The 12,747-nt window shown below is 41.5% G+C and overlaps 1 protein-coding gene across 2 annotated transcripts in view; it reads left to right on the top strand.

The window, feature by feature from the left end:
* Positions 1-286: 286 nt before the first annotated feature.
* LOC149831495 (caffeoylshikimate esterase-like) overlaps positions 287-12,747 on the top strand; it is a 30,437-nt gene continuing 17,976 nt past the window's right edge. Inside the window, exons 1-3 of one of the 2 annotated variants that reach the window (XM_090012098.1) lie at positions 287-577; positions 9,628-9,657; positions 10,284-10,416. In XM_090012098.1, coding sequence (XP_089868224.1) covers positions 302-577; positions 9,628-9,657; positions 10,284-10,416 — 439 coding nt within the window. In that variant the 5' untranslated portion in view covers positions 287-301. The remainder of the gene's footprint in view (positions 578-9,627; positions 9,658-10,283; positions 10,417-12,747) is intronic. The other variant, XM_090012097.1, reaches the window with a different exon arrangement.

Here is a 12,747-nt window from a genome sequence, read left to right as displayed (position 1 = left end):
CTGCACCTATATGTGGCCTCCTGTGAAGACTAGAACTCATGTTTCACATTTCCTTCATGTTGCCCCGAAAAGCCGCACCAAACCTTAATAGCTGTGTGGGTCCACAAGTTGTAAGATGCTTTATTCCATTAAAGTTTAATTGGTTAACCTCACCTGAGTCCCATTCACCTAATTCAGTTCACCGTAAGGTTTGAGAAGATCCACAAAATTTATATAGACCACTTGATCTAGAACTCTATATCAACCATTGAGCCAACCCCACCTTTCTCATTTGTAGAGAGAGAGAGAGAGAGAGGTGTTCATGGACACTCTGCAACTAAGGACGGAACTTTCATGGGGAGGATCCGAATATTTCTCTCTTGTGAGGGGGAGGAGCAGGAGGATGGCCATGACTAAAGGCTCGGGCCTCGTCGTCGCGGTGAACCGTGGGAAGGCTATGGAGGCTAAGATGATCGAAGGCGTGAGCGACGAGCTGAACGCCATTGCTCGCCAGAACCTTGACTTTGCGGTGGTCCGCCGGCGAGTCAGGTCAGCCTTCGTGGAGACGCAGCAGCAGCTTGATCATCTGCTTTTCAAGGTTCATCTTCCTTCCTTCCGTTCTTCTTTCTCTTTCTTTTCTCTGCCTGAAAAGATTCTCCTGGCCAAACTGATCCATGACAACCGACTTTGCATCCCAAATGCATCGTAGGGCCCATCTCCTTTGAATCATTTGCCACTTTCACGACACGCTACAACTGTAAAAGAGGTCATGCCGTATGGTCCACATTTTGGTGGTGGGTCCCACCAGAAAAAAATGTGGGGTTTTCGGGTGTATGTCCAAAGAGCAAGGCAGACCACCATGGGCGTAGTTTCGTGTAGGCAATGACCAGGTTCCACCACCGAGGTGGTATACCATGTGGTAAGCGGGGTGCTGTGCCAAGCTGAAGGCCCAGGTTCGAATCCCTCTGCCACATGGGGCTTAAGAGATATCTGGTACTGGTAGGGGTCTGCCTAACTTCAGCTTGCCTTTAAAAAAAAAAATAACCAGGATCCCGTTTGGGTTGGAGATGTTGGGCAGGATCCAGCAATTTGAAAACGTACGGTCTGGATGTGCCAGTTTTACATGTTATAATCTATAGTTAGGTCTGATAGACTGGGCTGGGCTGGTTGGCTCATCATTTGTAGGACTGCCAATTGAATGGGCTGGGCTGGGCTGGGCTAGACTTCAGGTTGGTTTGAAAGGTTTTGCAAGGTCCCAATCAGATCATTCTTTGTTGTGATCTGTTTTTCGTCGGCAAGATCAGCAGCCGTGAAGGCCCAACCCTTCAAATAAACGCTTAGCCTCATAATAACATCAGCAGCCGGTTCGGAGTGCCAAAGGAACATTGTTTTTAATAAACGCTTAGCCTCATGAAATAACATCTATGTTGCTGCTGAAATTACAAAAGTGACTTCATCATACTGTTTACTTTGTGTCCTTTTAAGAAGATGAATGAGTACTTTTCAAATTTTAAAAGATAATACAAGAAACAAAAAAGGAATTACATTTTTCAAGATGATAGATGGCTCACCTGAATCCCTATTTAATTGTTTCCAAAGAAAGTTTGGCTCATATTTAAAATTCTGAAAAAGTATGACCATATTTGTAATTAGAGGCAAAAGGTTGGCCCCTAAAATGAAATTTTCCTAAACAAAAAACATTGGAAAAGGACGACAGAGTCTGCTTTTTTAAGTACCATGCCTTTACGGGCAAATATAATTAACTTTTCCTTGTGTTGTGATTCTTGTGAAATAGTAGGATGCTGAGATCTGATTTAGGTCTTGGGTGTTGAGCTCATGAGATGGGACTAAGTATCGAGCTCCTTTAGTTAAGGGTAGTTCTGGAAAACTAGATGTGCGGCTCATGGCTTGAGTCATGTTCAACTCGTAACAAACTTGTTCCAAATGGCAAGCCAAACACGAACAGCAAGTGTTTGACTCGGCTTGGCTTCTACAGACTTGTTTTTTTTTTACCACATAGACAAAGGGATTTGAAGGCTTGTATAGACTTGTTAACTAGGAACAAATATATTTTGCATATTATTAGTCAACACATAACTCTATCGTGAGTTATAGGGATGGCAGTGGACCCGGGGAAAGCGGGGCCCCGCCCCGCCTAGCCCCGTTTGGACAGGGGATGAAGGGTATGAAACGGGGATGGAGGCGGGGACGAAGGTTAAAATCCATCCCCGTCCGGGGGTGGAGGCGAGGATGGACGTGCACTTTTTCCCGCCCCGCCCCGTCCCCGCCACGATCCCCACCTCATCCCCTCCCCGACCACTTTTCCCCGCAATATCCCCGCCCCGCCTCATCCCCGTTTGAACCGGGGATGGAGGACATGAAACGGGGATAAAGGCGGGGGTGGAGGATAAAATTCATCCCCGCCAGGGAGGCGGGGCAGGGGTGGAGGATAAATTCTTGAGGCGGGGCGGGGGTGGAGACCTTGTCCCCCGCCCCACTGCCATCCCTAGTGAGTTATCGTGTTATCGTCTAGTGGTTAGAGCTTGTTATTGGATAACTGATACCGAGTTATCATTCGTCTCCAACTCTTAGCCACAGATCTACATTTGAGACTTTAAATTAGGATTATCGCCTATGTAAAACTCTGTAGAATATCAAACTCTTCTTTTTGTATTTCTGATAACACATATATTGTAATGTACGTTGAAGCTAATGAAACACATGTTCAGTGAAATAGAATTATCGTTCTTCCTGTTTCTCTTTTTTATGGTATCAAAGCAGGGACATTGATTTTGCACCCTTCATCGCACCCGACTCATTCTTTTGAGACTCGTTCATTTGGCCATCGTGCATCTCTTCTTCTCCATTGTGCGCTATCTTTTATGGCGTCGAATAACATTAACACTGCTTCGTCCGAGAACACTCAAGAGTCGACGCTTAATTCATTTTTCCTTCATTATTGAGATAATTCATGGATATCCTTAGTATCGCAATAGCCTATTAGAGACAACTACTCTATGTGGAGTAAGGCGCTATGGTTATGGCACTAAGTGCCAAAAATAAATTAGGTTTCATTAACGGATCCATCACGAAAGCCGAATCTTCGTTACCAAATGTTGTCATGTGAGAGCGATGTAACAATATGGTGCTATTTTAGTTGCTTTAACTCCATCCATAAAGATCTAACAACCAGTGTCATCTACTCTCAAACCGTAGTGGAGGTTTGGGCAGAGCTCCACGAAAGGTTTTCTCAATCAAACGATCCCAGGATATACCAAATCCAACAGGAGATAATCAATCTCAAGTAAGATCAATCCCCCATAACCATGTATTTCACCAAGCTAAAAGTTCTATGGGACGAAATGTCCACTTGTATCGAGATTTCACCATATTCGTGTGGTGCCATGCAGGTTATTCAAGATCTCCAATAACGTGAATGGCTCATCTAATTTTTGATGGGGCTCAATGATAGTTTCAATGCCATCTAGAGTCAATTACTCCTTATGGCACCCTTACCTAGTATATCCTAGGCATACTCATTGATCGTCTAAGAGGAGCGACAATGCGACCTTCGTCTTATGCCATCACATGAACCAGCTGCCGCGATAATCGATGGAAGCAATATTCCTATCAAAGTTTATGCACCAAGGACAGGACAGATGCATCCATGACCAAAATGTGATCATTGCGATTGCCTTGGACACATCAAGCAAAAGTGTTATTATCTTCATGATTTTTCTAACCGACCAAGGGGTCCTCCTAATGCTCGATTCACTAGTCAGGCTAATGCTTGCATTCTCACTACCAAACCCAAAAAACCGATTTAAGTTTTCCTATTTCTAAACTTACCCAAGAACAATATGATAAAATTATGGCTATTGTCAATCTAGGTAACCAACCTAATCCATCCATGGCCAACCTTGCAGGTAACATACCCACATCTTTTATTTGTCTGTTTGCATCTTAAAGTTGGATTATAGACTCTAGGGCCACAAATCATATCACCAACTCTGTATCCACCATTTCTTCTATTGAACCAATTTTTTTTTCACCCATCGGTCTCCATGATGGAGACGTCCACACATGTCACTTACACTGGTAGTGCTTCATTAACCCCCACTATCACCTTACATAATGTCCTTTATGTTCTTCATTTCAAATTTAATCTTATTTCTATTAGCAAATTAATTTATGATTTAAAATGTGTCATTTTGTTTGATACTAAAGCTTTAAGAGAACCTTTATATCCTTAAGGGTGGTAGTAGCCATGCCTTGAATATTGCATCTCCTTCTCTTTGGCATTTTCTGCTTGGGCATTTATCAAATTCTTGTCTTCAAGTTCTTCTTAATTCTAATAAAGTTAATGATAAAAAATTTCATGACCCTTGTTGTGTTTGTCATAAAGCTAAACAAACCAGGTTACCCTTCTTTCATGGGACTATATCCTCTTCCAAACCTTTTAAGTTAATTCATTACGACATATGAGGTGCATATCAAACTCCCTCTATGTTTGGGGCTTGTTTTTTCTTGACCATCGGAGATGACTATAGCAGATGCACGTGAGTGTATCTCATGAGATATAAGTTTGAGACATTCAATATTATCAAAAGTTTCCTTGTATTAATTTATAATAGGTTTCAAACCAACCTTTTAAGCATTCGATCCGATAATGAAACTGACTTTCTTTTCAATGATCTGTAAACTTTTCTTAAAGACAATGGCATCCATCATCAACATAGTTGCATCGAAACACTGCAACAAAATGGTGTTGTTGAAAGCAAGCATCGTGAGTTGATGAATGTTGCTCAGGCTCTATATTTTCAATCCAATTTACCACTCAAGTTTTGGGAGAATGTGTCCTTACCGCCACGTACCTCATTAATCGCCTTCCTTTCAAACCATTGATGGGCAAAATTTTTTTTGAGGTGTTATAGAACAAAATGCCTAATTATACTCATCTTCGTACATTTGGTTGTTTATGTTATGCTTTTAACATCCACTACAACTACAAATTCAACACACGGGTTAAACAATGCATTTTTGTTAGATACCCGTACGGTCAAGTTGGCTATAAAGTCTATGACATTGAATCTCAAAAGATTTTTGTCAGCAAAGATGTCAAATGTTATGAAACCGTTTTTTCTTTCCATGATCATTTGGATCCTCCTTTTGATGTTACCAATGTCATACCCATACCCATTTTCGAATCCCAAGAATCTGATATGCAACCTTCTGTCGTTGAGCCTTCATCCACCATCTCAATCCCCCCAGTCCTCCCATACCGTTGTCCGACCCACCTCTTTTGCCCATCACCCATACCACCCCAAACCCCCTCCTTCTCGCCCCTCTAATCGCCCTCGTCAACCACCTTCTTACCTTAAAGATTACAAGTGTTACTCTGCAGCCCCCATGCTCCTGTCGGATGCTTCAAGTGATGTGGCTCCCAGCACTCATCATCCTGTACACCATCACCTTACCTATCACTACTTTTCTCCTTCCTACTGCACCTTCTTAGCCACCATCACTCAAGCCTTCGAACAAAAGACCTTCTCTCAAGCCATGAAACATCGACATTGGCTTGACACCATGGTTGTTGAAATCCAAGTACTTGAAGAGAACCACACCTAGACGGTGACAACTCTACCTGAAGGTAAGCATCCTATTGATTGCAAATGGGTCTATAAAATTAAATTTCAGTCTGATGGATCATCCATTGAACAATATAAAGCCTGCTTGGTTGCCAAATGGTACACTCAAATTGAAGGCCTCGATTATCATGAGACTTTTGCTCTTGTTATCAAGATGGTCACTATTCGCTGCCTTCTTGCCATTGCCTCTATTCGTCGTTGGCACCTCTTTTAAGTCGATGTCAACAATGTCTTTCTCTATGGCGATCTTGATGTGAAAGTTTACATGTGGATTCCTCCCGAATTTTCTCATCAGGGGGCACCTTTGGTTTGCCAACTACACAAGTCTCTTTACGGTCTCAAACAGTCCTCACGAAACTGGTTTGTCAAGCTCTCCTCCTATTTACAAGGAATTGGTTTTGTTCAATCCAAGACCAACTATTCTCTATTTTCTAAAATTGGGGCTTCACTTATTCCTCTTGGTCTACGTAGATGACATCATTATTTCAGGTGACACTTTCAATTAGATTTGTGCCTTTAATGAGAATATTCATCGACAGTTTTGCTTTAAAGATCTTGGTATTCTCAAATATTTCTTGGGAATTGAAGTAGCTCACTCCAAATCAGGATTTTTTTTCTCAACGCAAGTATGCTTTAGATATCCTAGATGACATGTGCTATCTTGGTTCTAAGCCATACTCCTTTCCCATGGAGCAGCATTTGAAGTTTAACAGTACTGATAGTTTCGATCTTGGAAGACCCAAGCATGTTTCATCGGTTGATTGGTAGATTAATCTATCTCACCATTACTCGCCCTAACATCACCTATGTCGTGCATCTCTTAAGCCAGTTCTCTAGTCAACCACACACTCTTCACATGGATGCAACTCTCTGAATACTGTGCTATCTCAAAGGCATCTTGGGTCACATCATTTTAGTGAATGCATCTAGCCCACTAACTTATCTTGGCTATTCTGACTCTGATTGGGCCTCGTGCCCCATCACTCGCAGGTCTACCTCTGGATATTGCATCATGCTCGGGTTGAGTCTGATTTTCTGAAAGACTAAGAAACAGTCAATTGTCTCCCGCTCTTCTATAGAGGTCGAGTATCATTTTATGGCCCTCCCCACTTGTGAGCTTATTCGAATCAAATCCTTACTCACTAACTTCGGCATCTCTCATCCTCAGCCCATGACCATCTTTTGTGATAATCACCGGTCTGCATAATGCAGCCAACCCTGTCTATTATGAACACACCAAACACATTGAAGTTGTTTGTCACCTTATTCAGGAGAAAATTCAAAGTGGGCTCATTACTACTCAATTTGCTCTGACTCACCTCCAGTGTGCGATATTTTTACCAAAACCTTGGGTAGTGCGCACTTATCACTTTTGAAGACCAAGTTGGGCATGCTCGATCTACATGCTCCAACTTGAGGGGGCGTATTAGTCAACACATAACTCTATTGTAAGTTATCATGTTATCGTCTGGTGGTTACAGTTTGTTATTGGAAAACTCATACCGAGTTATCGTCCATCTCCAACTCTTAACCACCGATCTACATTTGAGACTCTAGATTAGGACTATCGCCTATGTAAAACTCTGTAGAATATGAAACTCTTCTCCCTTTTGTATTTCTGATAATGCATATATTGTAATGTACATCGAAGCTAATGAAACACACACATTCGGTGAAATAGAATTATCGTTTTTCCTGTTTCTTTTTTTTTCAATTTTATATCATAGAATATAGATATTGATGGGTTTAGTTTGCCAGCAATAATAATCCTATTGCTTACGACTTTGAAACAATGTACACTTGACCTCGATGACCTTTTCCCACCACTCCCCGTTCCCATGTTAATGGCTGTGGGGCTCATGTTTCCTTCATGTGATTGCACTGTTGATTGTGATCTCTCAATGGAACGTGGGCCCACACCACATGTACGGATTTCAATGGATTGGGCTTGGGTTGAAGATCAGATCGACCCTGAATCCCGTTAGTGCGATTTGCCAAAGTAGAACATGATAAATAATCAATTTTGGATTCCATGTATAGCTTTGCTTATAAATCCAAATCCATGATTGCTCTCATATTTTAGGCAATATATATCTAGTTTAATTAGTTTAGGGGAGCTTCTAGGTTTGCAATTTATAACTCTGAGCCCCAAGGGGTGTTGGCATAGTGGAGTGGGGCCTTGGCTGCTAGACGGCCAGTCAAGGTTCAATTATCGCGGCTGTCGTCTCTTTGTGCAAGCCAATGCTTAGCATAGGCCACAGGGAATGAGTCGTAGCCTTGAGTTTTATGCTACTAGTACGACGACCATAGGTATGGCAGACTGAGCCCGCACGATCAAGTCTTTGTGCTGGGTGTGGTTTCTTCGGGTTATAAATTAAAAAAATAAGTTGTAACTCTTTTATTTGCTACTATCATGATACGTGGGTTGTCCTGCTTCTATATTCAACCTGGAGTTGGAGTTTGTTTTGTACCCAATAGGTCCAATTTTGGACTCAAATCCTAGAGGTATTGGATCTAACCTGAGTCCCACCAAATATACCGTAGGAAAAATCACACCTGGGTCCTACAGGGTTGGTTTTTGAACCTGCATCGTTCCAACACAAGGTGAGGTGACGTGCACCAGCTGCTCTTACCAAACAAGCAGAGGCCCCATTGTTAAAGATATTTGATTCAAAACCCTAATCAAAGAAAACAAAAGTCCTAGTCAAATCAAAGGAAAACTCTAATAAAAATTAAATAACAAAAGCTTTAATTAAAGATATTTGTTTTAAGCTCTAATCCAAAAAAAAAACTCTAATCAATGAAAATCAAAGAAAACCTTAATTAATGAAAATAACTTAATAAAAAATCAAAGAAAAAAGTCTTTAAGAAGAATAAAGAAGGGAAAGAGAGACAGGGTCGGGGTTAGACCCTTCTTTGCCCATTTTTTTCAGTTTGTTCCCCGGTCCTGTTCTCAACGTAACATAGAAGGGGGAGGAACATGAGACGGCATTCTGCGCATCCACCGCATGTGTTAGCACGGCATTCCTTGCGGCCGCAGTGTCCGAAATCTACCGTGAGATAGGGGATGAAACACACCCATAAGGATTAGATAAATCAGACCTTGTCTACATCTGAAAAAATATTTATGTTTTTCGCATTGAAGAATTGTTCATCTTAATCAGATGTTAGGTCGTCTGGTATAAAATTTGACAAACTACGTTTGGCTCCATGTACTAATAGGACCATATGGTTTGGAGCCGAATCCTATTGGATCTGATGTATATATATATATATATATATATATATATAGCACACAACTTTTGATGTGTTTTGGCTGGGCCCACCATAGCAACGCAATAGAACCCCTCTTTCAGCAAAAACTTTCCCGCTGATGTGTGTGTGTGTGTGTGGGGGGGGGGGGGGGGGGGGGAGTGGGGAGGGTGTCAACGGATGGAGTTTGGTTCGGACCTGGTGGAACCAAACTTGGATAAGATTTTCAGGTATAGTAACAGGTCCGGATCTGAGTTTAATTGGGTCCACTATGAAAAAACATAGCTGAACCCAATAAGAACTACATGAACCAAACCCGGATCTTACACGGTAAAACCATATTTTTTACCATTTTTACATTGAAACTCGGATTGGGGCTGGGTCTGGTCTGGTATAAAATTTCACAAACTATACCCGAGTTGATGTATTAATCGGACTTTCAGGTCTGGACCCGGATCTTAACCGGGTCTTCTTATTTATCACCATATCCATACCCTATAGGTTTGGTTCAGGTCGGGTCCTTGTAAACCAGGTCCGTTGACACCCCTAGTCTTTTGTAGGTGGGTGGGGAGCCTCCCTCGGCAGGTAAACGAATGGGCCTGCCTCCTTGCAAGGCAAACCGCAGGTGGGGTCCCCAAGCCCGTACTGATTATATATTTTGTCATGATCCTGACCGTCTTAAATTTTTTTGTTTTTTGAAAGATCGACACCATCCTAATTAATTTCGGCTTTGTGTTTGTTCTTGCAGAAGGCACCATCTGGAATTCAAATGGAAGAGGTAAGGCTGTTATTTTATAAAAATTGGATGCAATACTGGTTTGAATTATACTCAGGTGAGTTTTAGAGGCAACCAACTTGGTTCATGATTGGCTCCACTCATCTGGTGGGGGCAGCTCGTGAATATCACCTATCTGAAAGGAAAGTCAGGAGTTCAAAACTCACTGGCATGCGGATCATGGTGCATCCTCGTGGAATTGAAACGATATGAATTTGATAGACATAGAGCATCCGCTATGTGGGCCATTGAATGGTGCAGTGCTAACATGCCAGTGAAAGATCACGCGTTCGTGTCCTGTTGCGACCACTTCCTGTAAAAGGGAGGAGGTTAGATTTGTCTCCAGTCCGCCCCTCCTCATTATCCCGGAATAAGCGGGGACAAAGCTAGTGTTCGGGGCGGAACATCTTATAAAGAGTTCTATCCAACTAGAGGGAGCCACGTAGTGGCTGCTTCCCTATTAAAAAAAAAAGGGTCCCTGTTAATTAAAAGGGTAAAGGGGGCGAACACTTGTAAAATGTTTGCCTTCCCATCACAGAACCACGCCTCGCAATACGGGACCACACCGAATATGGCCTTCAGCAATAGCGCATCCCTTAAAGGAGCCCTTGTTTATGTTGTTGGTGCAGTGGTATGAAGTAAACTCGAGAGGGTTGGAGATCTTCTGCAAGAGCTGGTTCCCCCCACCACCAGACGTTGATATCAAGGGTAGTGTCTTCTTCTGCCATGGCTATGGGGACACCTGCACCTTCTTCTTCGAAGGTAACATGAGCAGCTGTGTGTGTGTGTGTCCACGTGCGCCCACATGCACAAAATATTTTGCCGTGATAAATTACATATTTTTCTTTGAAAATATCCTGGTAGGTGCTTCATGTATTCTTCATCTTAATTTCAAACTCATATCAATACGTACGTTTTTAATGTCTACCTGATCAATGTATCTTCTTGCGCTAAGTATGATCTTCAGTACAACTTGAACGGTGCCCATCTTAGTAGGGGGCTAAATTTTTATCTGCGGTAAAATATATAGCTGAATAGCCTTTGAAGTTTACTGTCTTATAGCAATTTCATTAGTGGGATGCTTGTCACTAGTCTTTAAAGTTTCAAAGATGAAGACTGCACAAAATCTAGCTGTGTCACATGGGTGGAGGTACTAGTTGGTCCTATACAGATGGAGTTGAGTCCTGTCAGGTTTCTTATATAAACAGATCTGGATGAGACAGTAATGAAGAAGATAGACCTGGGTCAGCTTGTAATGAAGAAGGTTTACGAAAATCAAAAGAATCTCAAAGATCGTGTGTGTAGTCAAATAGGAAAGAAGTGTTAGCTGATAAGATTATCTTACCAAAGATTTTTGCCGATGTTGCTGAATGTAAATTCCATCATCAAAAGGGATTCTTACATTTTTAATAAGGCAATCATGTAAACTCTCCCCAAAATAGCTCATGAGAGACGTGAGCTGGTAGGTGCCAAAGATTGTGCCTACAATCATGCTGTAGCTTGATAAATTCTTGATCATTAATGGAAGACGTGAGAGAGAGTGTTCTTCCCGTGGACATATGTTCTGCAGAAATGAGAACCTATGTTGTCAATCTTGAATATCAGAAATGAGAGAAGATTGGTCAAATGATCCTATGTTGGATCAATGCAATATTGTCTGACCCTATTCTTGCTCAGGTTGTTGGATTAGAAACATCTAAAGATGTGTGGAATTCCTTGAGGAAGACATGCTGAACAATCACAGTCCAAGTTCATGCAACTAAAGAAGTAGCTGCAAGATATGAAGGTACGTCTTCCATATCTGAGTACCTTCGAAAAATTAAATCTATTGATGATGCTTTGGCCATCATTCAAAAACAGGTTGACAAGGATGATCTGATTCGTTATGTTCTAGATTGTTTGCCTTCTGAGTATGAGACATGTGACTACTGTTGCTTTTATGAAAAAGTTGCCTGAATTTGATGAGTTGAGATTTCAATTGTTGACTCATGAAAGTAGAATAGAAAAGACTCATAATGGTCCATCTTCGAACCAGTAAGCCACTGCCTTTTATTCCTCTAGAGGAAGCGGATCAGTTTTTTTCCCACCACGTGGTGGACGTGCTGGCAGGTACGGTGGTCGTGGTTATAATCAACGTGGAAGAGGTCAATATTGGGATCGGAATCAATACCAAGACTCAATGCCTGGAAATCAAAGACAAAATTCGAGAAATGGTCAAGGGAACCATGCCAAACAAAATCATTTTTTTTCTAATGTCGACTGTCTTTTTTTCTGAAAGAATGATAAGAAATAGTTTCATTGATGATTAAATCAGCGACTGTGCAACATGAGCAGAATTGATGAGGAATCAATTGTACAGAAAAAAACATCAGATCAGAACGCAGTTCGAATTCAGATTAGCTCGATCTTTGATGACCCCACCCATTGTACAGAATGTTGAGGCCATTTCTGTTTTATTCTCTCTTTCAGTTCCCATCTTATCCTGCTTATGAGGGCTTCCTTTTGCAGTCTGAGTTTCCTGAACAATATGTTGTTTCTACAGAGCTAAATGCTGTTCCAAGTAAGTAACAACCAGCAACGCCACACAAAGTGTCATTTTTTCTTCTCCTGCTGCAACTGTGATGATTGAAAACAAACCACGAAGAAAATACCCAAAAATAAAGAAGATGAAAATTGCAGGGCACAAAACGAAAGAGCAAAAGATAATATATACGTGGTTCGGCGATATGCCTACATCCACGGGCAAAAGAAGAGCATGTTCACTATCAATCAAAAGAAAAAGAGGCTACAGAGGCAATATATAGAAAACCCTCAAACCCAAAGAGGACAAAGCCCTAAAGGGAACAACAATAAAGAGGGAACCCAAAGAGAAATAGACAATACCTTTTACGTGGTTTTCTCTTAAAGAAAAAAACACAAAAGAATACTTCAAGAAAATGCCTCAATACCATAGATGGAGTCTTCACCAAGTGGAAAGCCAAAAACCCTCCTTCTCTTCTTCTTTCTTTCTTGATGAGGAAGAGGACCCAAAAGCCTTCATACGTAGAAATAAGAAAGGCTTCTTTCCTTTCTTTATTTTCATTCTCCATAACT

Source organism: Nuphar pumila, chromosome 7, assembly GCF_984573655.1.
Source record: "Nuphar pumila chromosome 7, dmNupPumi1.hap1.1, whole genome shotgun sequence".
NCBI lineage: Eukaryota > Viridiplantae > Streptophyta > Magnoliopsida > Nymphaeales > Nymphaeaceae > Nuphar > Nuphar pumila.
This window is presented reverse-complemented; position numbering and strand designations above follow the sequence as displayed.